Source organism: Micromys minutus, assembly GCF_963924665.1.
Source record: "Micromys minutus genome assembly, chromosome: 11".
Lineage (NCBI taxonomy): Eukaryota > Metazoa > Chordata > Mammalia > Rodentia > Muridae > Micromys > Micromys minutus.
The window spans coordinates 18,304,241-18,331,223 of NC_137980.1; the positions used below are offsets into that span (position 1 = coordinate 18,304,241).

At 38.0% G+C, this 26,983-nt stretch overlaps 1 protein-coding gene across 1 annotated transcript in view; it reads left to right on the forward strand.

Annotated features, from left to right (window-relative positions):
- ANKRD31 (ankyrin repeat domain 31) overlaps window positions 1-26,983 on the forward strand; it is a gene marked incomplete at both ends in the record, with an annotated part of 131,538 nt that overhangs the window by 49,580 nt on the left and 54,975 nt on the right. The window contains 7 exons of the mRNA XM_080925105.1: window positions 4,539-4,694; window positions 9,781-9,923; window positions 14,678-14,822; window positions 20,324-20,376; window positions 20,991-22,473; window positions 23,024-23,194; window positions 26,706-26,843. Of these exons, the coding sequence (XP_080781231.1) occupies window positions 4,539-4,694; window positions 9,781-9,923; window positions 14,678-14,822; window positions 20,324-20,376; window positions 20,991-22,473; window positions 23,024-23,194; window positions 26,706-26,843 (2,289 nt within the window). The remainder of the gene's footprint in view (window positions 1-4,538; window positions 4,695-9,780; window positions 9,924-14,677; window positions 14,823-20,323; window positions 20,377-20,990; window positions 22,474-23,023; window positions 23,195-26,705; window positions 26,844-26,983) is intronic.

A 26,983-nucleotide genomic window follows, 5' to 3' on the forward strand; every position in this document is an offset into this window, starting at 1 on the left:
GGATGGATGGATGGATGGATGGAGATATGGGTGGATGGAGATATGGGTAGGTGAGTGGATGATGTAATCGATGAATGGCTGAAGTAATGGGCAAATAGATAGGAGAGATAAAAATGATTTAACATTGTGGCAAAATGTTAACATTGGATCCTTTGCTTATTTTTCTTTTCTACTTAGATCAAACTCAGGGCTCCATACATGCTAGGCAAACACTCTGCACTTTGGCTATAGTCTTAGAACATTAATCTCTTTATATAATTTTTCTGATAATCTGAATTATTTCAAAATAAAATACAAACAAATTGAATAAACCAAACTCTTCAAATAGTATATTTTATTTTATTAATTAGATAAACAATGTAAGATAAACCTTTATATAAATATAATAATTATAGTGCTATAAAAAAGTTAAATACCACTTATTACAAGAAATATATGTCATAGCTATGTATGAATTTAAAATTCCTTCTGGGGGACCAAAAGGAGACTTGAACAAATTGAATCAAAGAGTTTTCAGTTGGATATAGAACTTAAACTTTCTTCTCTCTCAGTTACTTCAAAGTGCATAGAATCTCTATTAAAAGTAGGTTGTGTGGTGGGGGACTGAGGAGGTGCCTCAGTCAGTAAAGTAATTGCCAAACAAATATCCGGACCTGAATTTAATTTCCAGCACTGCAGTGGTTTGAACAAAAATGGTCCTCATAGGCTCATATATTTGAATGTTTAGTCACTACAGTGTGGAACTGTTTGAAAAGATTAGAAGGATTAGGAAATGTGGCCTTGTTGATATAGTTGTGGCCTTGTTGGAGAAAGTGTGTCACTGCAGGTTTTGATGTTTCAGATGCCTATGCCAGGTACCGCTCCCCTCCCCCAGTCTGAGGATCAGGATATATCTCTCAGCTACTGCTCTAGTATCTTGTGTGCTGCCATGTTCCTGCCATGATAATACTGGACTAACGCTCTGAGATTGTAAGCCCACAGTTAAATGCTTTGCTTTATAAGTGTTGCCTTGCTCATAGTGCCTCTTCAGAGCAGTAGAACAGAGACTAAGACACACATTTAAGAATTGAGAAACAACAGCACATTCTTGTAATGCCAGCACTAGAGAGGCAGCGATGGGAAGATGTGTAGGTATTGATGGCCAGCTGTATTGTCAAATCCAGTAGTTATAGTTTCAGTAAGAAACCTTGTCTCAAAAACTGATTGAGCAAAGACTCTTGACAATGACCTCTGCTGACCTCCACACCTGCACATATCTGCACATGTATCATACTTACATGTACAAACATGCACATACAAAACCATACAGGTGTGTATGTGTGTGTTGTGTGTTGAATTTATATGAGTATTGGAATGCGTACTTTCACAACAGTGCATCAGGTGTCTTTCTTGCTCTGCACTATTCCCTGGAGACAGAATCTCTCACTGGCCTGGAAGCTTGCTGTTTTAGCTGGACAGGATGGCTAGTAGATCCTGCTAATTTTGCCTCCTAGCATTGGGTATTTGGCATATGTAAGTTATGCCTGTATTTTTACATGGATGCTAGGTATTTGAACTCAGGTCTTCATGCTTGCAAAGCAAATACTCTTATCCATTGAGTACTCTTACCTATTGAATAATCTCTCTGCTCCCACATATATAAGTTTGTTTGCTTGTTTATTGTTTTATTATTTTAATGACTGGACGGTAGCTATGAGAATACTACAAAATGATACTGTCAGGTAGAAAAGTAAGTATAAAGACAGCAAAACTTATGCAGAAAAATTAAAGATAGTATGGTAGGAATCTGTTCTGTATAAAGGATAAAAATTAGAAAGCCACTGAAATTAAAGTAATTTGTCATGGGATAGGTAGGACCAGACAGATAAGTCAATAAAATGGAGAAATGAGTTTAGATTTGGAAAGCAGATAACATTGGGAATAATGAAGTTGATGGGTGTACTAGCTGGTTTTGTGTCAACTTGACACAAGTTGGAGTTATCATAGAGAAAGGAGCCTCAGTTGAGGAAATGCCTCCATGAGATCCAGCTGTAAGGCATTTTCTCAATTAGTCATCAGGGAGGGCCCAGCCCATTGTGGGTGGTGCCATCGCTGGACTGGTAGACCAGGGTTCTATAAGAAAGCAAACTGAGCAAGCCAGGGGAAACAAACTAGTAAGTAACATCCCTCCATGGCCCCTGCATCAGCTCCTGCTTCCTGACCTGCCTGAGTTCCAGTCCTGACTTCCTTTGGTGATGAACATCATCACTGTGAATGTGTAAGCTGAATAAACCCTTTCCTCCCCAACTTGCTTCTTGGTCATGATGTTTTGTGCAACAATAGAAACCCTAAGACAATGGGTGATAAATAAAGTCCATATCTCAAATTATTGGTAAAAAGGAACAAGTGAAAAAATTTTGGGAGAGAACAGAAGTAAATCTTTTTTTTTTTTTGTAGCTCTAATATTGAAAAATTCCATGTCCCTTTAAAGAATCATACAAGGAACTAATGTAGGAGGGAAAAGAATAACAGTAGTGAACATATACATTTGAAAGTTTGTGGAAGTACATCTAAAGAAGATTCAACATGAAACAGGAGAACTGTGAATGACCTAACACAAGGTTTAAGTGCACATGTGGAACACACTCGTGAGATAGCAAGGACAAAAAGGGAAGGCATATCTGTGCTTGATGATAGTGATTTTACATGTACATCCTTGTCTCCAAACTCACTGGATTGTCTACATAAAATAATGTGATTTTTATATACCAAAATACTAATACCTAAAACTTTACTACTGATGCTGGCTTTAAGTTTAAAAATTACTCATTGAAAATTATTGTGTTAATGGTCTAAAAAGAAAAAACTATATAAATTATTTGAACAGATGTAAAGAAGGCATTTGATAACATCAAACATTCCCTTCTAGTTAAAAATCTCAAAAAAAAAAAAAAAAAAAAAAAATCTCAAGTAGAATTTCCTCAACCTGACAACGGGTATCTACAAAAGTCGCATTAAGTATTATATTTATTGGTGAAAAAATAGTGCTTCCCATGTCTTGGCTAGGATTTCATTGGTTGGGACAGAGCACGATGACTAAAAGCAACTTGGGGGAGAAAGCGTTTAGTCTTGTGTTGTATTTTCTCGTGTGACCGTGCTCCAGGGTTAAGAACACTGGCTGCTCTTCCAGAGCACCCGGATTACATTCCTAACACCCACAGGGCAGTTTACAGTTGTCTGTAACTTCTATCTCCGGATCCAGTTCCCTCTTCTAGCTTCTGTAGGCACTAAGCTCATACGTGGTACACAGACACACATGCTGGCAAAACACCCATATAAGTAAAAATAAAAAATAAGAAAGATAACTTAATTCTAAAATTTAGCTCTTCTATTTCTGGGATTAGTTTTTATACCTTCCTCGTGGCATAAAGATATTCTCATAGCCTTATAAGACTTGTTCAGTAATATTAAGTGTGATGGTGTATGACTTTAGCAGATTTGTAAGATATTATCCTAGAGAGAAAAGGATTGTTAAGGCCCATAGATTTGGAGGGTCCAGTCCATGAATGACTAGACCCATGATGAGGCAGCACACCGTAGCAGAAGCACCTGGTGGAACACATATATTTATATCGTGGGCGGGAAGCAGAAGAAAGGGTTCCACTGTGCCCTTGGCAGACATGAAGACATGCCTCCATATCCTGACCACTTCTCAATAGTTCTACCATCTTGGTAACTAAGGAACTTTGGGGACATGCAGCTAGATAATAGAGCAGATATTAAATAGTTCTAAATTTAAATAATTATTTTCCCAGAATTTCTAGGAAAATTTGTCATCTTTTATGAGCACATTAATAAGGTTTTAGTTAATATATGTTAATTAATAATAATATAAGTCAGGAGTTTTAGTTTACTACAAATATTTAAAAGCTAACACATATTTACATATTTTGTATTTAGATAACATTAAAATAAGACTAATGGATAAAGTGCTCTTTAATAACATTATATACCCTCTTCTAATATTGACTAGACTTATCCTTTTCTGTTCTTCCCAAATTTGTTGCTGTTGTTGTTTTGTTTGTTTGTTTTTCAAGACAGGGTGTCTTAGTTAGGGTTTTATTGCTATAAACAGACACCATGACCAAGGCAAGTCTTATAAATGACAACATTTAATTGGGACTGGCTTACAGGTTCAAAGGTTCAGTCCATTCATCAAGGCAGGAACATAGCAGCACCCAGGCAGCCATGGTGCTGGAAGAGCTGAGAGTTCTGCATCTTGAAGCTAGGAACAGAGTAAGCATCCTCAGGCAGCTAGGAGAGTCTCCAAGCCCACCCCCAAAGTGTCACACTTCCTTCAACAAGGCCACACCTCCCAATAGTGCCACTCCCTGGGCCAATCATAATCAAACCATCACACAGGGTTTCTCTGTGTAGTCCTGGCAGTCCTGGAACTCACTCTGTAGACCATGCTGGCCTTGAACTAAGAAATTTTATCAGCCTCTGTCTCTGAATGCCCTGACTAAAGGTATGCATCTTTGTTCTCTCTCTCATTTTAGGAACAAAGGAGATGAATAAAATATGTTTTTGTACCATAAACCGGAGAAACGTTTTTGGAGAAAATTTACTGTATAAAGCTGCTCTCCATAATGATGTTGATCTAGTTCGCTGTTGCATAAAAAATGGTGGAAATGTCAATCAGCCAAGTTATGCTGGTAAGTGGGGTTCCTACCCATAGCTATCCAGAGAGTCGTTTGTAGTCTTGGCTGAATTGTGATAAAGTGAGCCAGAGGCAGTGCTCTCTCCAGTAACTGTCTAGCTCTCCATTCTCTCTCACAGAAGGAAATGAGATGAGTGCTGGAATAATATTACATTTCTCATTAAAGACGTCAAGTGGGTTGTGTGCAGCAGCCTTCTACAGAAAGAAGAGTGGTTCCTGGGGCTAGCATTGCAAGGTCAGGGCTCATATGAGACTTAATCATGAATTAAGGAGGTAAGATGAGATCAAAAGTAGGAGAGACTGATGTTAACTAAACCTCAAGGAAAAATCCATAATAATGGCACTGATACAGAAGGAGTAATGGCCAGAGAAATAGAGAATAGAGTATAAAATAGAGGGTGGGTATGTTGCTCAGAAATAAAAAGTCCTTCCCTGTGGCTGGCTTCTTCTGGCTATCTCCACCCTTCCTACTGGAGATAATCTGACATGCTATCTGAATAGGAATGACTGTGTGGGTGCATTGAACAACAGTGGGCCAAGGGTAAGAGTGACTGTGGAGAGATTTGTGTGTCCGTGCACTAAACACAGTGGGCCAGCCTTGGCATGTTTTGGAGTATCTGTTTGTTCCTTATTTCTTATGGATTTTTTATTTATTAAACAGTGTAGACTTTGTTATCATAGGTGATGGAACAGTCAGCTCATGGTCAAGAAGGTGATCCTCCGGCACTCAAAATAGTAAGGCCTGAGTTTGCAATGTAGTGAAAGTTTAACGAAAAATTTTAGAATTTTTGTCAGACTTATTTATTGACTCAGTGTGTATGGATGCATGAGTGTGGGAACATGTACACATAAAATCACACATGTGCACATTTATAGCAGCAAATATGTAAACATCAGAGGAAAAACTGTGGATGTCAGTTTTCTCCTGCTACCTGAGACCCCAGGATTAAACTTGGGTCTTCAAGCTTAGCAGCAAGCATCTTTATGTGCTGAACCATCTCTCTAGTCCTTAAATCTTAGACTCAGAGGAATAACCAGGATTATGTAAACCTTGCTCATCTGCTTGCAAGAGCATTTACTCTATTCTAAGAGATTTATAGTTCTTTCTTCAGTACTAACTGTTTCTTTAGTTCAAGAGTAACTCGGTGCAGGCAGGTTTGACCTTATAGATTTCCTAGTTATGACCAAAAATAATTTATTTTTATTGTTCTTTTTCTTGTCCAGTGCCACCCTTGCTGATTTTCTCTTCTGTATCTTCAGCCAATTTTCTCAGTGCCTCAAGCACTTCCATGACCTTCATGAATTATTTATCCTTATTTTATTTTCCATGCCTTTTGAATTATTATTCATTTTCGTTTCTACTTTACATCCTACCTCTGTTTTTATTCCTTGCTATCATATTCTTCAGTCAGAAATAGCAGAGTTTCCACAAGGGTAGTCTGAAAGCCATTTTTTATCAGAAATTACCTACAATATCTGTTTAAAAATGCAGCCTCTCTTTGTCTGTCTGCCCGCCTGCCCCCCATGTCTCTGTGTCTGTGTGCGTGTGTGTCTGTGTGCATTAACATAGACATCTGTAGTTTAGCAAATTGACCCAGTTATTTTTATGCTTATGAAACAAGAACTATTAGGACAACGCTATAGAAATTAGAATACTTTAAAACTAAAAGTGGAATTGTCTACATTGTGTTTAGGAATGTAGATGTCATAGACAATGTTTGATTGTTGGTGCATCTGGATATGGCTGTCACAGCAGCATAGGAAAGGTGCATGTCACTTTTGAAAGCAGTATATAGATAGATCTGTTAGGTCATTATTTTGATCTGGGTGGATGGTTTGAATGGATGAAGGGTTTGTTGGTATAAGTGTATTGCTTGAAACCTGAATTACAGTTTTATACCTAGGCAAGGTACTTTCAGTGTTTGATTTTTAAGTTAATTTATTTTTTATTTTTTATTAATCATTTTATTCATTTACATTTCAAATGATATTCCCCCTTTCCAGTTACCCCTCCACAATACCTCATCCTATTCCCCTCCTTCCCCCTCCCCTTTACTTCTATGAGGTGCTCCTCCACCCACTCACCCACTCCTGCCTCACCCCTCTAGCATCCCCCTACTCTGGAACAAGCCTCCCTCTCCCCCATTGATGTCAGATAAGGTCATCCTCTGTTACATATGTATCTGGAGTCCTGGCTCCCTCCCTGTATACTCTTGGGTTGGTGGTTTAGTCCCTGGGAGATCTGGGTGGTCCGATTAGTTGATGTTGTTCTTTGTTTGGGGTTACGTCCTTCCCCTACCTTCCATTGGGGTCCCTGGGCTCAGTCTGATGGTTGGCTATGAGTATCTGCATCTGTATTGGTCAGGTACTGATAGAACCTCTCAGAGAACAGTTATATCAGGTTCCTGTCAGCAAGCACCTGCCCTGGATTCTGGATTCATGAATGAAAGAAACACACATAACACACACACACACACACACACACACACACACACACACACACCAGCTTATTTTAATATGCCCTAAGCTAGCTCAATGGCTAGGCTCCTCCTGAACCTGCATGTAACTAACACACTCCCCTCTGATATTTCTGAGTTAATACTTACTAAATATTTTATCTTCGTTGTCCATGGACCCTTCTTAGAGCTGCTTTCCCCTTGCACGTACATTTTAGCCACCTTACCCTCCTGCACCTTCCCTGCGACCTATGCCCTTTTCATGGCAAACACGTTCTTCTCTCTCCCTGTATCTATTGCTCAGGAATTCTAAAAGTCCCACTCCTGGGCATATACCCAAAAGATGCTCTATCATCCCACAAGGACAATTGCTCAACTATGTTCATTGCAAACATTAATGGTTATTACTAAAATGGGAGATTATCTCTTCAGTCCAGGAGATTGAGGCCAGAAAATTCAACAAAAATGAAATTTCCAGCCTAAAGTGTCAATGCTAGATTGAGAACTAAAGTGTATGATGTTAAATAAGATTTTAACATGATTTTTTGGATTTTATTAACTCTATTAGATGACTTATTAGAATTCCATAATTATCAACAGCATAGTATTACCTCTGACTAGCAAAGAAGATATTTTTATAAAAATATGGTATGTGGTTTGTTAGTTGAATTACTATAAATATAGATAGTTATTTTTATAAGTAAGGAGGAAAATATACCTTTTAACTCACATGTATGTGGTCTGCTGCATGAGATACTTTAATAGTTATACATTGGATTATAAATAAAGCTTTTTCTCTCTTTGCAGAAAGTAGTCTATACTCAGTACTCTCTATTAGTTAATAACTGGTCTGTAAGATTGTTTTTTTGTTTGGGGAAATTAAGAATGCTTTAAAATGTTTGTCATCTTGAGAAATGTTTGCCCTTTCGGGTTGGAAGGGTAACTTAATAGTTAAGAGTGCAACGCTCTTACAGGGGCCCCAAGTTCAATTCCTAGCACCCACGTCAGGCAGCTCAAAACTACCTGTAACTTAAGGTCCTGGTATATGTAGTGCCTTTGAGTTCCATGGGCACTTCATTCACATGTGGAGACAAGTACACACACATAATTACAAAAATAAAAATAAATCTTTAAAATTAAAATATTTGTGTCTTTTTTATAGGTTGCCATAGCAGGGTCAAGGGCTAAGAATTTGATTTTCCTCTTCTTGCTTCATCTCGTCTCGTCTCATCTCTTCTCTCTTTCTCTTTTTATTTTTTTATTTTTATTTTTGCATTCATTCTGGTTTTTTTAAAATTTATTTCGGATACATTTTTAAGGTTGTAATTAAGTATTTGTGGGTGCATATACATACACACACACATATATATATATATGTATCAATAATATAGGAAAAGAGGCTATTAATTTGAGGGGATAGGAGAGAGACTAGGAAGGGCTGTAGGGAGGAAAGGGGGATGTGATACAGTTCTATTTTAATTAAAATATATTCCTTTTTTTTTTGAGCTTCACACCGTCTGTGAGTTGTTTCTGGGGTGTTCAGAGCTTGCTGGGGTTAGTATCCCATTATCAGTGACTGCATATTATGTCTGTTCTTTTGTGACTGGGTTATCTCACTCAGGATGATATTCTCTAGATACATCCATTTTCTTAAGAATTTCGTTAAGTCAGTTTCTGATAGCTGAGTAGTACTCCATTGTGTAAATGTACCACAATTTTTGTGTCCATCTACTGAAGGACATCTGGGTTCTTTCCTTTTCTTATAATAGCTTCTGGCTATTATAAATAGAGCTGCAATGAACATTGTGGTGCATGTATCTTTGTTTTGTGTTGGAGCGTCTCTGGGGTAAATGCCCAGAAGTGGAATAGCTGGATCTTCAGGTAGTACTATGTCCATTTTTCTGAGGAACCGCCAGACTGATTTCCAGAGTGGTTGTATCAGTTTACAACCCCACCAGCAGTGGAGAAGTGTTCCTCTTTCTCCACATCCTCGCCAGCATTTTCTCTCGTTTTTAAGACAATGTTTCTTGTAACTCAGTTTGGCCTCAAACTCATTATGTATCAGAGGGTGGCATTGCAACTTTATATTTTTTGTCCTTACCTCTCATGTTCAGGGATTACAGGCATCCACAACCATGTCTGGCTTTATGCAGTGTCAGAGCTTGAACCCACGTCATTGTGTATTCCATGCACACCATATAAACTCAGCTACCTTCCCAATCCTTGAATTCACTAAATAATATAAAATACTCTTATAGAGATGTTATATGATCTTATGTAATTAGATTACTTTTAAAGAAACTATCTAAAATTAGAGTGTTTTAAAATACATATTAGTTTTAGTTGCATATGTGTATGTGTGTGTGTGTGTGCAGAGGGTATGTGCACGTAAGGGTTACGTGCCTACATGAGGGCATTGGACTCCTGCAAGCTAGAGTTAAAGGTCGTTGTGAGCTGCCCAGTGTGAGTACTGGAAACCAAACCCAAGTCTTCTGCAAGAATAGTGTGTGTGCTCTTGACCACTGAGGCAACTCTCTGGCTCCTAGGATTGTTTTGCTTTTTTAAAAGAGAAGACTTGGAAGCTTATTAAGATATGGAATCCCAAATGTCTTTCTTGTATTACAGGGTGGACAGCACTTCATGAAGCTAGTGTCGGAGGGTACTGTGGAATAGTAAGTGAACTATTAAAGGGTGGAGCAGATGTGAATGCCAAAGGAAAGTACCAGATTACTCCCCTTCACGATGCGGTGATGAACAGACATTACAAGGTACTTCATGCTTTCATTTATAGAGTATACACAGTACTTGTAAATCGAGACAATCCCTGTTATCACACAATAGGAAAGCAAGTTTCAGTTTTAGTTCATTTACTAAAGAATACTCTTAATTTGTAATAAAATTTACCTTGTGATATTTATCATTATGACCAATATGGTAAAAGCCATTTTATACTTTTTTGTTGATTTTTTTTTCCTTTTTTATTGATATTTTTTTACTTGTTCATTTGAAATACAGTCTTGATATTATTGTCTAGGCTGGCCTTGAGGTCCTAAACTCAGGGGATCTTCCTGCCTCAGCCTACTCAATAGCTTAGATTAGAGAAACATGCCATTTTAGCACACATTTATATGTAACCACACAGAACAGTTTTTGTTATTTAGTATGTTTTCACTGCATATTCCTTTAAAGCTCTTTTCAAACAATGATTCAAAGTTCTTCAAATAATTTTTTCTATAAAGTGTCAACACAGTGATGCCGTCTACTAGAAAGCCAGTATAACCTCATGGACTCCAGTGGAACATTCAGAATCACCCCAGGCCGGGAGACTCTCAGAGTTAATCACAGTCGCCTGTGTGGTTGTGCCATTGTTTAAAGCCAAATACCAAAAATTCCATTCTAGGAAGTGAAATATTAAGATGATTTCATATTAGAGGACCAAGATGTTGCTGAAGATGTCTGTTTCTCATCCTCATTCTCCTCCTTTTGCCTTCTTGTCCTCCTCCTCTTCTTCTTCCTCCTCTTCTTCTTTCTCCTCCTCCTTTTTGTAGTGTTATGCATCCAATCTAGGACCTTGCCCCTGCTGGTAAAGTACTTTACCATTGAGCTACACCCCACTCTCTAAAGCTACCTGTTTATTTTAGGTATGCAAAGTTATTTCTGGGTTAAAAACTTTTAGGATAAGGAAAGGGTTTGATCAACTGACTGGTATGTTCTTTCCTTCGTACTTTTACAGAGAGGTGGAAGAGGCCTGTGGGAGTCATAGTAATAATTATTATTCATAGTACTTAAGGAGAATTTAGTCTTTTTTATTTGATAATATATGCCATTTGTAGAAAACTGGGAAAGAAAATTCCACATGGGATATAGTTTAATGGCTTGAAGAGTGACAGTATGACAGTCCTTGTCCTTTACCCTTTTTCAATCTTACCTTTCTCCCAACCCAGCCCTTCACTGCTGTTTATCTGATTACTATTATTGTAGCTCTAACTTTCTCCGAACTCAGACAGTATATTTTCTATATTCCTTTTTTAAAACATAACATAATGCTTTTAACATTAACATTTAAACCATGTTGTATTTTGATATCTCTTTATTCCTGAATAATATTCCACTCCAAGGTCACCTCAGTTGTGGGTTTGGCTATCACTGTCCAAAAATAGAATGTCGGATGGTGAAAATCCATAGGAGAGTTTGGAGATCAGTCCACGGTTCTTTAATACTCTTCCCTCAAAGGATCCTCCTCTACCCCTCCAAGGAATGAAGGGTGGTGCCTTAATGACTTGCTTCTAGCACGTAAGACACGGTAGGAATGGCAGTATGTTGTTTCTATGATTGTGTTAAAAGATACTGGAGCTTCATTATGATTATCTCTTGACTCACTGACTAGAGAAGGCTAACTCTTGTATTCCATGGACATCAAGCAGCTGTTTGGAGCAGCCCATGTAGCAGTGATTATTGCTTCTGCCTATAAACAGGTTACCCAGACATTTTAGAAAAACGTCCTCCCGTCCCAGTCAAGATTTGTATGACTATATATCCAGCCAACAGGTGACCTAGGCCACTCTCAAATTCCTGACTCAGATGCTCTGAGATTATAAGTTTGCATTGTTACCCTAAGCCACTAAATTTTGAGGGTTTTTTTTGTGTGTGTGTGTGTGTGTGTGTGTGTTTTTTTTTTTTTTTTTTTTTGTTGTTTTGTTTTGTTTTGTTGGTGGTGGTGGTGGTGGTGGTGGTTTTTTGGTAGCAACACTTATTGAATAGACAACCCAAATGTAGATTTAAAATAGTAAGAACACTTAGGGAAAGTTTTCTTAATTTGCCTTCAAAGTTTCTATCTGCAGTTTTTGTCTGAACAACATGTAAGGATCCAGATATAAGTTTTTTGGCTTCTTCCTGTGATCAGCTTATATGTAAATGTCATACTAATCTTGCTTTGTCTTTGTAGCTATCATTAAATTCCCATTTGTGGTTTGAATATGTGTGGCCCATTGGAGGTGGCGTTATTAGGAGGTGTGGCATTATTGAAGGAGATAGAAGCTTGTTAGAGGAAGTGTACTACTGTGGGGGTGGGCTTTGAGACCCTATTCCTAGTTGCCTAGGAGACAGTCCTTTCCTAGCTGCAGTTGGATCAAGATATAGACCTCTCGGCTCCTCCTGCATTTTGTCTGCCTGCATACTACCATACTTCCTGCCATGATGATAATGAACTGAACCTCCGAAAGTGTAAGCCAGCCCCAATGAAATGTTCTTTATAAAAGTTGCCTTGATCATGGTGTCTCCTCATAGCAGTGGGAACCCTAAAACACCATTGTAAAGTCTTTTTAAAAGACTCATTGCTGATTCTTGGTAATTTTTAAATGATTTGTTTTTGTCCTACACGTTACCTTTCTTCTTTATTGTATAGACTGTAATGACCCACATGAAATATTTATCGACACCCATGCTGATTAAGCTAATTAAAAGGTTTAAGTTATTTTTATTGATGGATAGACCAAGAGCAAGCTTGTGTCTCCGAAGAGTTTCTTTGTGTCTATGCTCAGGGGTGCAGAGTTTTTAAAGGAGAACCCACAGAGATCATCATTTACATTAAACTTAGATGAGGTTCAGAGTAACCTTGAAACATTCATTCCTGGCAGAGCATTGTAGTTATTTTAGACATAATGTGCCTATTATTTTTGGTGAATGCATGTGGACCAGGATCAAGACCATGAAAAGCTCAGGTGTGTTGCCAAGGCAGATGGGTCTTTTGAGCGAAGGGGGAGGTAGTGGGCTGAGAGCTGTCTTAAGAACACAAAATGAAGTCAGAACAGCCCACTTGAAATAAAAATCTTCAGATGATTAGAGTAGTATTAAGTGTTAGCAGAAGCTTGGGGTTAGTGAAAGTGTCTAGTGCCAGGAACATTACTGGAGTATGGTCGTCTCTGTCCCTAAGGACTGTTAGAGGTGCTGTTGCTGCTGTCAGCTCTGCCACTGAGGGCGCTTACATGAGTCTCAGTACGCCATTATTTCAGTGCCCTGAAGCCAGGGCTTTGTGTAGGCTGGACAGACTGTCACTATTGGCCCTTATTTATTTGTAAATTAAGGTTCCAGGACTTTTAAAATTTTTTGTTTTAATTGAATTTATGTTTAATAATTACAGGTACCATGCACCCCTCTGTTTCATAGCTAAAGCTAAAAGTATGAAGCATATAAAATATTAATTATAGATCACATATCTTAAATCCCTCCTTCTAAGCTGACTTCCAGTTTAAGAAATCATAGAAAAATAAATAGAAGTGTTTTCAGAAAAAAAAAAAAAAAGATGGGCTAATTAGGACATCTGTAAGAAAAAAATGGTGTAATCATTTTTTTTAAATGAGTATTTAGAAGAAAAGAAGTGGAAAGAGGTTATGTGAGCCACTGTTGGAACATATGTTTTGGGACAGTTTGGAAACATAAATATTCACTAGATACTGAATGAATGATACTAGCTATTTATAGTTGGTTACTTTCTAAACCGTGTGACACTACAATCATCGTCATGTGAGAGTTCTTAGATCACCCTTAAATACTTAGAGGTGAAATGTCATTAAGTTTCAACTACTTACTTTAGAAGGTACTCATTTCTGGTTGTTCTTATACTTACATATATACCTACATTTATACAGATGCATATGAATGCATATATATATATGTGTGTGTGTGTGTGTGTGTGTGTGTGTGTGTGTGTGTGTGTGTGTGTATATATATATATATATATATATATATATATATATATATATATATATATGAAGTGGGGGAAATGTCCATTTTTTATTTTAAAAAGGATATATAAGTGCCCATTGTATGCTTGTTTGTTTTTGACACGCAGTCTTTCTACATAGCCCTGATTGTTCTGGAATTTATTATGAAGATCAGGGTAACCTCAAACTCAGATCTACCTGCCTCTACCTCCTGAGTGCTGGGATTAAAGGTGTGTGCCAACATGCCAGGCTTCCGTTGCATTCTTGTTGCAGTGTTTTGCATGATTGAAAGTTTTTAAAGTAAAATATCAGGGAAAATTATCTGTGAAGAAAAAACTAGTGGGTTCATTTTAAAATCACATTCATTGACATATAATTGATATGCTAAGAAATTCACTTATAAGACATGTACAATTAACTGGATTTGGTTAGTCAAAATTTTGGTGTTATCTTTTTCGATATATTTTTAATACTAAGAAAAACCTTTATTTCGTAGCTGGCAATTTTTGACCCCCAAGTCTTCCAGTTCTGGGGAATCATCTGATGTTTGCCTCATGATGAGACTAAAGCTGTAGGCTTTGGGGAGGAAGACAAAGGAAAAGTGGCCTTCCCTTCACAGCCCATCATTGCTTCTCCCCTCTTTTTCCTCTCCCTCTTTCTTTTGTAAGAATATGGGTTTCTATTTAGACAAAATATGAATCAGTACCAGTTACTAATTATACTTATTGGGCAGAGATCTAAAGTTATATGCTAGCACACACCCTTTGTCTGGCTCCTTTATATGAACAATCTTTTGCTAGGTGGCAGAATTACTTCTTATGAATGGAGCTGACCCATTATTTAGAAGTGACCATGGAACATGTGCTTTGGATGAAGCCAAAGATTCATTTATGGAGAATCTCCTTATGAAATATGTTCCTCAACATAAAAAATGTCATCTATCAGGTAAGACTGAAGACTCTTATAGTTGATCATGTCGATAGAATTATAGAAACTGAACTTAGAATTGTGGAAACTGGATTCATTTCTCCTATAACTTTTGAAAAAGTACATTCAATGATGTCTTTGTTCCACTCTTTTATCAAAACTCACTGCTTGTTTGCAGTTGTACATAAGAAAGGCACCCTAAAAGAAAAAGAAAGATCCTGCTTTTCCTCCAGCTGTGGCTTTGTAAATAGCTAGGAACCCTTCTGCAGGCCAGGTGTAGTGGTGCATGCCTTTAATCCCAATGCTTGGGAGGCAGAGACAAGTAGATCTCTAAGTTTGAGATCTGTGTGTGGTCTATGTAGTGAGTTCCAGGACAGCCAGGGTTATATAGAAAGACCCTGCTTCAAAAAAATATAAATAAGTAAATAAATAAATAATAGACAAATATGAGCCTTTTACAATTTGCTGCTTTCTTCCCAACAGTTTTTGGTATAATAGAAATTACAATTAGTTCCAGTCTCTTTAATAAATGTGGATGGTAATACATATGGTAATATATATGATTATATATCACATTTATTATCATATATCATATAATATAATCATATATATAATATCCATTATTTATTGCCTAAGAGGCTTTTCTTATGGACATACTTTGATTTCTATCTATTATATTATCGAGTTGAAAGACAAGATAATTTGATCTGTGATTATCAATAAAATATTATTTTAAAATACTTTAAATACTTGGCATTTTTGTTGTTTCTGGGTGTGGGTCCCAGCTGTTCTAGAACTCTCTCTGTAGACCAGGCTCAACTTGAACTCAGAGAGCTGCTTACCTCTGCCTCCTCAGTTCTGGGATTAAAGCTGCATACCACCACTTCCTGGCTCATGACATATTTTTATTCTCTCTTTAATGTATCCATTAGATTTTTTGGTAACATTGAAACATTCCTTGGCTCAAAGGAGTTGGTTTTCTATCCTTTTCATAATCTGTTTTTAATTGGATATTTTCTTTACTTGCATTTCAAATGTTATCTCCTTTCCCAGTTTCCCCTCTGGAATTCCCCATCCCATCCCCTTTCCCCTGCCTCTATGAGAACGTTCCTCCACTCACTCCCTCACTCCCACCTCCATGCCCTGGCATTCCCCCACACTGGGGTATTAAGCCTTCACAGGGCCAAGAGCCTCTCCTCTCATTGGTGCCCAATAAGGCCATCCTCTGCTACATATGCTGCTGGAAACATGGGTCGTTCCATGTATTGTACTCTTTGGTGGTTTAGTCCCTGGGAGCTCTGGGAGGTCTGACATTTGATATTGTTGTTCTTCCTATGGAGTTGCAAACCCCTTCAGCTCCTTCAGTGCTTTCTCTAACTTTTCCATTGGGGACTCCATTCTCAGTCCAATGGTTGGCTGAGAGCATCTGCCTCTGTATTTGTCAGGCTCTGGCAGAGCCTCTCAGGAAACAGCTTCATCAGGCTCCTGTCAGCATGCACTTCTTGGCATCCACAATATTTTCTGAATTTGGTGACTTTATATGGGATGGATCCAAGGGTGGGGCAGTCTCTTTTCATAATCTTACCTTATGCAATAACTTTTACTATGTTTTCTTTGTGAACAATAAATGAAAGAAGTCACTAAGTTCACCCCCACTCAAGCACAGATTTTGTTTCTATATTTACTTTGGAATATTTGCATTTATTTTAGTACTGCTTACGTTGTTCTAATGAGCCTTTCTCCTGGCACAGAAGGCTCTTTGTGTATTGTTTTATTTATGTTGTCCTCATATAGAATCTAAGCTCCTGAAAGAAGGAATCTTCATCTCCTCGTGGATATAGAATTGGCTTTGTACACAGTATCCATTCTGTAAATACTTTTTGAATAGTGAGCCCAAAACAAAAGCTATATTTCATTCAGGAGCTGTATGTGAGCACCCAGTTTTCTCAACCAGCACTGCCCCCCAATTTCTGTTTTATTACATTTATTTATTTGTTTATTTTATGTGTTCATGGACACATGTACCATAGCATGTGTGTGTGGAGGTGAGACAGCCTATGGGAATTGACTCTCTGCTTCTATCATGTGACCCAGAGATTGAACTTAACTTCTTGTTTGGTGACAAGTACCTTTACCCAGATTCGCCTCTGTGGTTCTTAGCCTACGATTTTAATTTAAAAATTAAATTAAATTAATTAAATATGATCTAGTTAGAAAGAAAGTATAAAATTCTTTATAGAGACAATTCTCTCAGAGGCTTTGAGTATTATTACCTTTAGTAACTAAAGCTTAGCCTTTCAGAATTTCTCTTTGTGCACAGGAAAGTTAATGTGAGAACCCTTCTAGTACAAGTCCTTCCTTCTAATCTAATGGAGCTTAAACTGACAGTCGGAACCTAACCTCTGCTCTCTGGAGACTAGAAAGTCAACTATGCCTGTTATATCAGTTCTATGATAGCATAAGGCTTCTCCTGTAAGAATTCTTTTGTGCCAGACAATTATTTTAAGGCTAAAAGCAGAGGATTTGGTGGGGGGGCAAAATAGTACAATAATGAAAAGAAAAGCTGAGGGTCCAGGCTTTGGAGATGAGGAGCCAGCGCAGCTCTGGTGCTCCGGGCAGCAGGGACCCGCCTGTAGCCTTGCTTCAGAGTGCTTTGCATCAGACACATGTCGGACACCTAAGCACTGCCCACCACCATCACTCTCGGAAAGAATCTGTTTTCTGCAGAAACTCTCACTCCCTTCATGTTTCCCCTCTCCTCCGCTCCCTTTTTCTTTCTCCCCTCCCCTTTCATCCATTCTTTCATGTGTGGCTTACTTACTATATATTATGTAACAATCGGGTACATAACACCTAATAAGACAAAATGAATTTAAAATAAATGGGTATCAAACAATTATAACGAGGAATGTAATAAAGAAATGACTAGATCCCATGAGATTACATTAAAAAGGCAGTACCCAGGCTTCTTCAAAACATGGTATACAAACACCATGGTTAGTAATTGTTATCAGAAGCCTTTTATTTTCACATTTATTTTATGTGTATGAATACACTGTTGCTGTTTTTACACACAGCAGAAGAGGGCATCAGATCCCATTACAGAAGGTTGTGAGCCACCATGCGGTTGCTGGGAATTGAACTCAGGACCTCTGGAAGAGCAGCCAGTGTTCTTAACCACTGAGCCATCTCCAGCCCCATATCAGAAACCTTTTATAATTCTGCTAGGGAAGCTCTTTTCTTGAATTTTTAAATTTTTTTAATTTTGTTTCCCATAACATTGAAATCACTGAATTTTTAGTTTTATACTTTCTTTCTAACTAGATCATATTTAATATAAGACAGTTTTTTCTTATTAATGTTGAGTGTATGTAAGGGGTTATATAGCATTCTGATTCTTGGTCATGAGACTTATTCTTTTTTATAGATATATTTTATTATTTTTTCCATTATATTGTGTTATAGCCTTTTGTTTTATTATTTTTCTGTTTAAATTTATTATTATTATTATTATCATTATTATTATTATTATTATTATTATTATTTAATCTCTTCTTACAGACTAGTCGTTATCCCCCTCCTGGTCCACTTTCCAACAGTTTTCTCATCCTATTCCTTCACTCCCATTTTCAAGAGGATACCCCAATTGGAATTTTATATCTAAAATTTTAATTTAATATTTTTCCGTTTAAAAATGGATCAAAATGTTCAGGGCATGTAATTGTCTAAGTGCTATTGACTATGGATTGAGACCTAGACCAAAATGTCTCATTTTTATAGTAATAAAAAGAAAACATCACTGAGTTTTTAAAATGTGATTTGTATTGCTGAGGTTGATCTTGGGCCCATGAGTTGAAGCCATCATCTGGTCTCAGCCTCCTCAGTAGCTGGGACTATAGACCTGTGTCCTAATGCTGTGTCCCTGGTTCCTGATGGCCACAAAGCAGCAAGTCAAGTTCTTTAAAGCAGAGCCCATGCTTAGAAACCAAATCCCATTAGGACAGACAAGCAATAACTTGTTGGTACATATGAAGTACATAAAAGCACATTGAAGTAGATGATTAAAATAGTCATATTTCAAGGCATATAAAAGTTGCAGCAGGAACTAGATAGGGGTGCCTTCTGAGGGGCTGTGCCAGAGTCATGCAACTGAGCATGCTTACAGCTAACCATCTGACTGAGCATGGGGACCCTGGTGAGGGTACTGGGGTCGGGGGATGATGGAGCTCAAGAGGGTTACGGCCTCATGGGAAGAAGAACATTGTCGACCAACCAAATCCTCCACGGCTCCTGTGGACAAGAACACCAACTGTTGAGCACGCATTGAGTGACCCATGGCTCCAGTTGCATATGCAGTGGAGAGTAGCAGTGTCTGCCATCAGTGTGAGAAGAGGCCTTTGGTCCAGTGAGGGCACATTTTCCCAATGTAGGGGAATGCCAAGGCATTGAGGTGGAGAGGGGGATTGGGAGCTAGTGCACCTTCATGGAGACAAGTAGAGGAGGCGGAGGGAGGGGAGCGGGGTGGGCAAAGGGAATAATATTTTAAATTTAAATGTAGAGTATCTAATAAAAATTTTTAATGCAAATAAAAATTCAGCTAGAAACAAAAGTTTATAAACTATAAAATTTGCTTTGATGATGTGCTAAATTGCTTGACTTCTTTATTTTATAATAAAGAGACTTTTTTTCTTTCCTGGAAGTGTTTTCTCCAGAATTCTAACTTTCTCCAAGTCCTGAAGCCTCGATCACTAATGCCCCTCCTCTAATCTAACCCCCGGCTCTCTAACCTAATGTATGAAGAATTTTCCTTCATGCAAAGGAATTCCTAATCTTTTTCCTTAGGACTTGGACTTTATTCTTTCTTTGTGAGAGAATTTATCAATTTGTTACGCTTCTGCAGGTGGTTTGACTATTTCTGAAGCCTAAGCATTTGAATTCTGTCATGAATCAACATCCTATTTCCCAACATAATGTGAATTTTGTCTTAAGAAATACACATACTTGTAGAAAACATTTCTTTTTAAATTTTAGTTGAAGGGGGCTTTGTTTTAATTCTTGTTTTGAAATGCTGTGAGTCAAATGAAAGCCTGTTCATATGCTAGGTCAACACTCCTCCCCTGAGCCTATAATAAATATTGGAAACTATATGGTCATGTTGTATGTGCCAACTTTAATATAAAGCATTTTCATGATTTCACATATTCCCTCTATTTTTAAATTATTTATTTTGAATATGTGTGTGTGTGTGTGTGTTTGTGTGTTCATGTATGTGAGCCCAGGTGTGAGCATGCTTGGTGGCTATGTAGAAGGCAGAGGACAGTGCTGGGGAGTTAGTCCTGCCACCTATGGGATCCAGGGCTTGAATTCAAGTCATCAGGTCTGAGTACAAACCTGCTGGCCACACCCCTCCAGGATTTTTGATTTTTTTCTTTTTTTCATACCAAAATACTTCCAGGTTTAGGAGTCTAGAATCTAACTACTGGAAACTGTTTCTCTTTATTTCCCCCTTTTGTTTGCAGCTCAAAGGAATAGTACTGACCCAGCACATGTAGAAGATATGTTTCAGAACAAGGTATAACTGTATTTAGTAATGAATACTTTTGTAGCTCTTTACCTGCTGGTTATTTTATAGATTACCAGAGAGAAAAAAAAGTGTGAAACATGGTCAAGTTAGTGACTTCACCTTTGGTTTAAGGCACTTTGAGTAATTGCATGAGATAGCAGAAGATTGCTGCCTCTTAGTCTAAGAAGTACTTAAGTAAGTGAATATTCTAGGTGGACGTACTATAAGCCATTTCCTTTCTCTTTATGGGGCTAGTACACATTTGATAGTGTGGGTGGCCACTCTTCACCTGGTGTTAGAGCCAAGACCAGTAAGAAGCAGTGTTCTTGTTTTACTCTTAGCATCTCAGTCAGGTTTCCTAAGAGTTTGTTGTAGAAGTCATAATCTTGGGTTTTAAATCCTACCTTCCACTGCCCTATTTATATTTCTTCTAGATGGCAAAGGAAGAGACTTCCTTAATTCTAGTCCTTGCTATGTGATAGTTGGAAGATGATAATGTCTTGAGAATACTTCTGTAATGCTCCCTTTACAGTGTTTTATATAGATCTCATGCAGATCCATAGATCTGCAGTTGGAATTAAAGCTGACCATGTTTTTTTGTTTGTTTTTCTTTCTTTTTATAGAAACCAAAATTAAGTTCTAATAATTATACTGAGTTTATTTGCAATGAGAATTTTAATAGACAAGAACCAGGACATTTAGAAATCAATAAAGGAAGCAACAACTTACTTATAAATAAAGAATATGTCCATGAACATTCCCAGAAAAATTCTGATACCACAAAATTTGACAAGTCCAAGCCTAGGCAGTCAACTATTTGTCAAATTGACTGTACAAGATTCAGAAGGAATATTCCAAACAATATGAAAGATATCCAAATTAATGTGTCCAAAAGAAAAGAACAGGAAAATATACAAGAAAAAAAGATTCAAACCGATGATAGAGACTGCAATTTAAGTCAGGAAATAGCTACTTCTTCTTTTAGGAGAATGAATAAGTTACTCACTGAGCAGCAACATGCTGTCCAGACTCTCAGTGGCCTTCCAGAAGAGTCGTGTGAGCGTTCTACCCCAACTCTATCAAGCTTAAAAAATGTTAGAGATAAAAATGAGGCTTGTTTGGTTTCCAAAAAGCCTGATACCCATGTCCTGGATTCATCAGATAGTCAGGAAACGCAGGCCTTAGAATCTGTTGGTCAAACTGAAGCTGCTTCTGTCTCTGCACTTTCAGCACATAAAGAAATAAAATTATCACCTGTTACTACAGATCAACAACCTCACACTAGCCAAAAGCAATACAGCAGCCCATATGAGTCCCCTGAAGACAATAGCTCAAGTGGAAAAGGTAAGAACATTAATAAATGGGAAAATTCTTTCCTCTCCTTCATAAAGGGATGCCTTGCTGACAGTGATAGTGATTGCCACACCTCGGACAAGTCCATACCATCTCCAAAAGAGGTCATGGGCCACTGTCATCGTGGAGAGATAATGACAGATAGAGAAGTAGATTCTCAACAGCTTCTCTCTCCTGAAAACTATTTTTCACAAGAAAACAACATGAAAGTTGGTACCCTAATTACACACCCACAAGAAGAAGCTGTTAATTCTTGTGATTCAAGTAATACATTAATTTCTGCACAACATATTCCAAATTATAAAAAGTGTAGACATGGAACTTTTTTTGATCACTCATATGGAGATACTGAGCAAAGTTCTGCACCTTGTCCAAGACCGCTTTCCGCACAGAGGGTTGCACCACTGAGTGTTGAAGTGGAGCTATTGAAAGGATTCCAGGATTCTCTGGCCCACAAAGACTCGAGGCTTTTAGTAAATCAACATGATATACATAACGTGGGAACAAAGCAAAACACTGACAGAGAGCAAAATACTGAGAAAGGCCAAAACCCAAGTTCTTCACGTAGCCTGTTACCGACAGTTGTCTGTTCTCCAGTAATAGAGATAACCAAAGCTGAGAAAAGGAGAGATCTTCCAAAAAATGTGCCCATGACTAATACAGACTTTTATTCCACTGACAACATGAATAAAGCATTGGCCAATTCCTCACAACTTAACCAAGGAAAGGAGAAAGAAATTGTTTGTAAATCAGGTAGGTAGAAATATTTCTCAATTTGTACATTTCTTATAGATTTCCCTCTGTTGAGTTTTTCAGCTGAATTCTATTTACTCTGTAGCTCAGCTGAATAGAATGAGACCATCATGTGGTCATGATTGGGAAGGCTGATAAACTCAGTAGGTATTTGTGCTTGATTTGCAATTAAGAAGCCTATGTTCTTCATCATCTGGGCTGGCCAGACGTCCCTGTTATTTGCTTTGAAAGTCAAACTGTCATTATCAAAGAAGGTTGCTAAACTGAAAGCTCATAGACAATATGCCCACCAGTTTTTATATCTCTTCAACATGTCACTAATTTAGTATTCAAATCCTAACATCATTTTCATAACAGAAAATTGGGAGCCCCACGGATTTCAGCTATTGTGTCTCCATTAGCATTGCAACCAGCACACTCAGGTTGCTCTGTAGAAACGTTTTAAGGGCTCCTCATAAGTAGTTCTTCTTGAAACCAACCCTGGGAGAACAGTTTATGTTGTCACATAACCAGTACAAGGAACTACAAGTCTATAACATGGTTGTTTCAGATGAGGAGGTAACCAATAGTGTCAGGGGAGCTGAGAGACCTGTAGGAAGTTGTGAGGAGAAAGAGGAAAACATGGACTCTGCAACTCAAAGGCCTAGTGACATCCAAGAACAAAGAAAAGACCAGAATCTCAGAAAAAGAAAAAGTTTTTTGAAAGCTCCCAGCAGCCAAGGTTTGTATAAATGTTTATGTCAGAGTTTTGGGGGTTTTTTAATTTGTTTGTTTGTTTTTCTTTTAAATATTTTTATTGGATATTTTCTTTACTTATATTTCAAATGTTATCCCCTTTCCCAGTTTCCCCTCTGGAATTCCCGTCTCTGCCTCTATGAGAGTGTTCCCCCACCCTCCCACTTCCTCCCACCTCCATGCCCTGGCATTCCCCTACACTGGGACATTAAGCCTTCACAGGGCCAAGGGCCTCTCCTCTCATTTATTCCCAATAAGGTCATCCTCTGCTACATATGCTGCTGGAGCCATGGATCAATCAATCGCTCCATGTGTACTCTTTGGTTGGTGGTTTAGTCTCTGGGAGTTCTGGGAGGTCTGACTGATTGATATTGTTGTTCTTCCTGTGGGGTTGCAAAGCCCTTCAGCTCCTTCAGACCTTCTCCTAACTCCACCATTGGGGACCCCTTTCTCAGTCCAGTGGTTGGTTGAGATCATCCAATGTTAAGTTCTCAGGCTCTGGCAGAGCCTCTCAGGAGACAGCTATATCAGGGACCTGTCACATGCACTCTTTGGCATCCACATTATTGTCTGGGTTTGGTGACAGTATATACGATGGATCCCCACAGTCTCTGGATGGCCCTTCCTTCAATATCTGCTCCAAATTTTATCTCTGTATTTTCTACTGTGGATATTTTGTTTCCTCTTTTAAGAAGGATTGAAGCATCCCCTCTTTGAACTTCTAACTTTTTGAGCTTCTTGTGGTCTGTGAATTGTATCTTGGGTAATCTGATTTTTTTTTTTTTTTTTTTTTTTTTTTTTACCCTATGGCAAAGTTTATTTAATTAAGCTGACTAATCTGAGGCATAGACATAAGAAGAGACATGTCCCAGGACAAGTTACATAGTTTCCTCCATTGCAGCGAAGGAAAGGATATATTGATAGGATGCTCTTACACCATCAGGACCCTGGTCAGTAAGCAAAGGACCTGAGTGCACACTCTGTGCATTCCAACTATGCTCTTTCTACCTTTGTGCCCAGTGTGGAAAACAAACAACAGAGAGTTAATGTCACCCTTTGGTTGGGAGGGTAATCTGATTTTTGTAAGTACTCCTGTCTATCAATTGTGCTTCAAGTAGTTTCTAGATGTTTAGTCAGACTCGTGGGGAACTGTGTGGTTTTTGCTGGAGTATATTCATTTAGCTATGAAACTATTTCAGTTGTATTTGTTGTTAAGGCTCCATGTGTTCAGTAGTCTCCAGATATGGTTTATTATATTGCTGCCTGTGGCTTTCAGTTTCTTACATTAAAGTAGATAAACAACACAATCATCAACAGTATTTGGTGGGAGCATCTTCATGGAGGCAGTGGGTTGGGGAGGGGTATGGGATTGGTGGAAAAGGGATAACACCTGAATTGTAAATACAGAGAATATCCAATAAAAAATAATTTAAAAAGGATATTTGGTGGGAGGATTAGAATTGTGTAATGTCTTTGATTCTTAAGACACACCCATTTAGCTTTTTTAACTTAAGGAATACTAAAGAAACATGGGCACTATTTTTTGTCATTAATCAGATGTCTATATTTGTCTAATGAACTTATTCTCCGTTAGTGGTTCTTAGAGCTAATCCTGTGATTCACAACAACCCAGATCACCTGGGTTAAATATTAAGCACTGAAAGGTCAATTTATGTGTAGTTATAAGGGAGGAAAAATACTAGGTAAGGCATTTTCTGTGTGAGCCCTATTTTCCCCCTGGACTAGGGGCCCCTTCAGTTTGTTGCTGAATGGACGTCTCCAATATAGCTGTTTCTCCTTCCGGAAAATACAAGCTGAAGGCAAGAGAATGAGTTAGTGGGTGTATAGCAAGTCTTGTAATCTTCAGTGACCTCATCAAAGAAGTTGAATACACTCAATATTGAAGTATTCTTTTTTGGTTAGAAGGAAATTATTCAAGGGGGACAAGAGTACATAAGACCACAAGCATCAGGAGTTGGGATTCTTAAGAGGGGGTTTTCGGCTTTGCTCTCAGTAGGTTTGAGCTGGAGGCGGCATGTGTAGACAGAGTAGGCAGTAATCGTGGTTGGTGTCATGGATATTATTCTGTTTCTTACCCTAACCCTGATTTGCTTGTCAGTCTCCATCTTCCCTAATGTGGTTCTTGGGTTTCAGCAGGGTTTTAGTGTAAGATACAGTGAGTGGTTCCCCTTCAGTTTAGACCTGTAAACAGGAGCTCAGAGTCCCAACTTTACTCAGTTTTCCTGTGACCAGGCATAACTGATGCCCCCAGGTGCTCACTGCCTGGGGTCAGATAGGCTTTTTCCCATAATTCTCTTTGCAGGCACTTGAACCGAAGCATCCCACATTCTGCTAAGGCAGTTCACTCTTTAGCAGTGACATTCCAATTCCCCTTCTCCAAATTTGTTCAAGTCTACCCTCTGTTCTTCTGTATTTTCTTTGATAGTTAAAAAGAAACAAAAAAAAATAGAAAACAAAAAGTCACTATAATATAGCAGAGGATATGGAAAAAATGAGCAAAAACATGGTCTGTTCATTATTTTTAGTTCCAATTTAATCTCTCTAACTTACCCTGCAAAGAAGAGACTTTAAAGGGGGCTCTTTGGAAGGTGATTTTGTACTGAATTTTCTATTAAAGAAAACCAAAATCCAAAAGGCCAGTTTGTTTCTTGGCACCATATGGGCTAGGAACATGCACATTGAGAAACAGCTGTAAGAAAGCATAATTTTATTATATATCCCAGACCTAGAACTCAAGACTGTCCTACCTTAGCCTCCCAACTGAGTGTTGGAATTGCAGGCATGCTCTAAAACAGGCAGCCTGGAAGTTTCTATAATACCAGAATTTGATTATCTTAAAAATACATGTATCCCATCACTACAGGACTACAGAGAGCGAAGCGAATGTGGGACTGAAGCAGGTTCGTTCTAACCAAGTGCTTGAGTATTTGCCTGAGTCAGTGCAAGCCACCATTATTTCTTCTAGGATTTGAACCAAAAGCAACTGACGTTTTTCAGTCCACTGATACCTGGCCAAGAAATCATGATACAGTTTTTAAAAAGTATTTTATAAGTCACTCAGCATGAATTAATTCTGAAAATTAACAGATGTGTTCCCAGTTTAGAAACACATTGAAGGAGACATGTAGTAAAAGGAAATATGGTATCCAGCAGTTAGTATCAATTTTATCATGAAAACTTCCCAGTGTTTCTAGGAGTTTTATAAATTATATAAATTCTGAATACTTAAATATAATCAGTTTGCAAGATTCTTAGCCAGTTATCTCAAACTCCTGTTCCCATGACTTCTACATGGTAATGGAATTGTGACAAAAATAAACAACTTCATTTTTCTTTTTAAAAAGAAGTTACATACTTAGTGTAGTGCATTTTGTTTATAGTATTATCAGGAAGTAGACCTGTATTTTTTAAGATTCTTCATAAACAATGAGAATTTTGCAGAAAATAAGGTTCAGATTTGCCTGATATAATTACAGAAGCGAACACAGCTGGAATCAATAAGAGAAATGCCAAAGGAGAAAGCAAGCTTCACGTGGCTTCCAGAGGAGGAAACCTTTCCCTGGTGAAAGTTCTAATAGAATCTGGAGCAGATGTCAATCTCAGAGACAATGCAGGTTTGGGCCCTTTTAATTCTTTGTTTGTTTTTTAATTTGAACTCCCTGAAATACTGTTTTTTTTTTCCTTTGCCCCTAATTTTGATACTAGGTGATAACTTATCTAAGTTTGAACTGAATATTTACACCATATTTTAGTT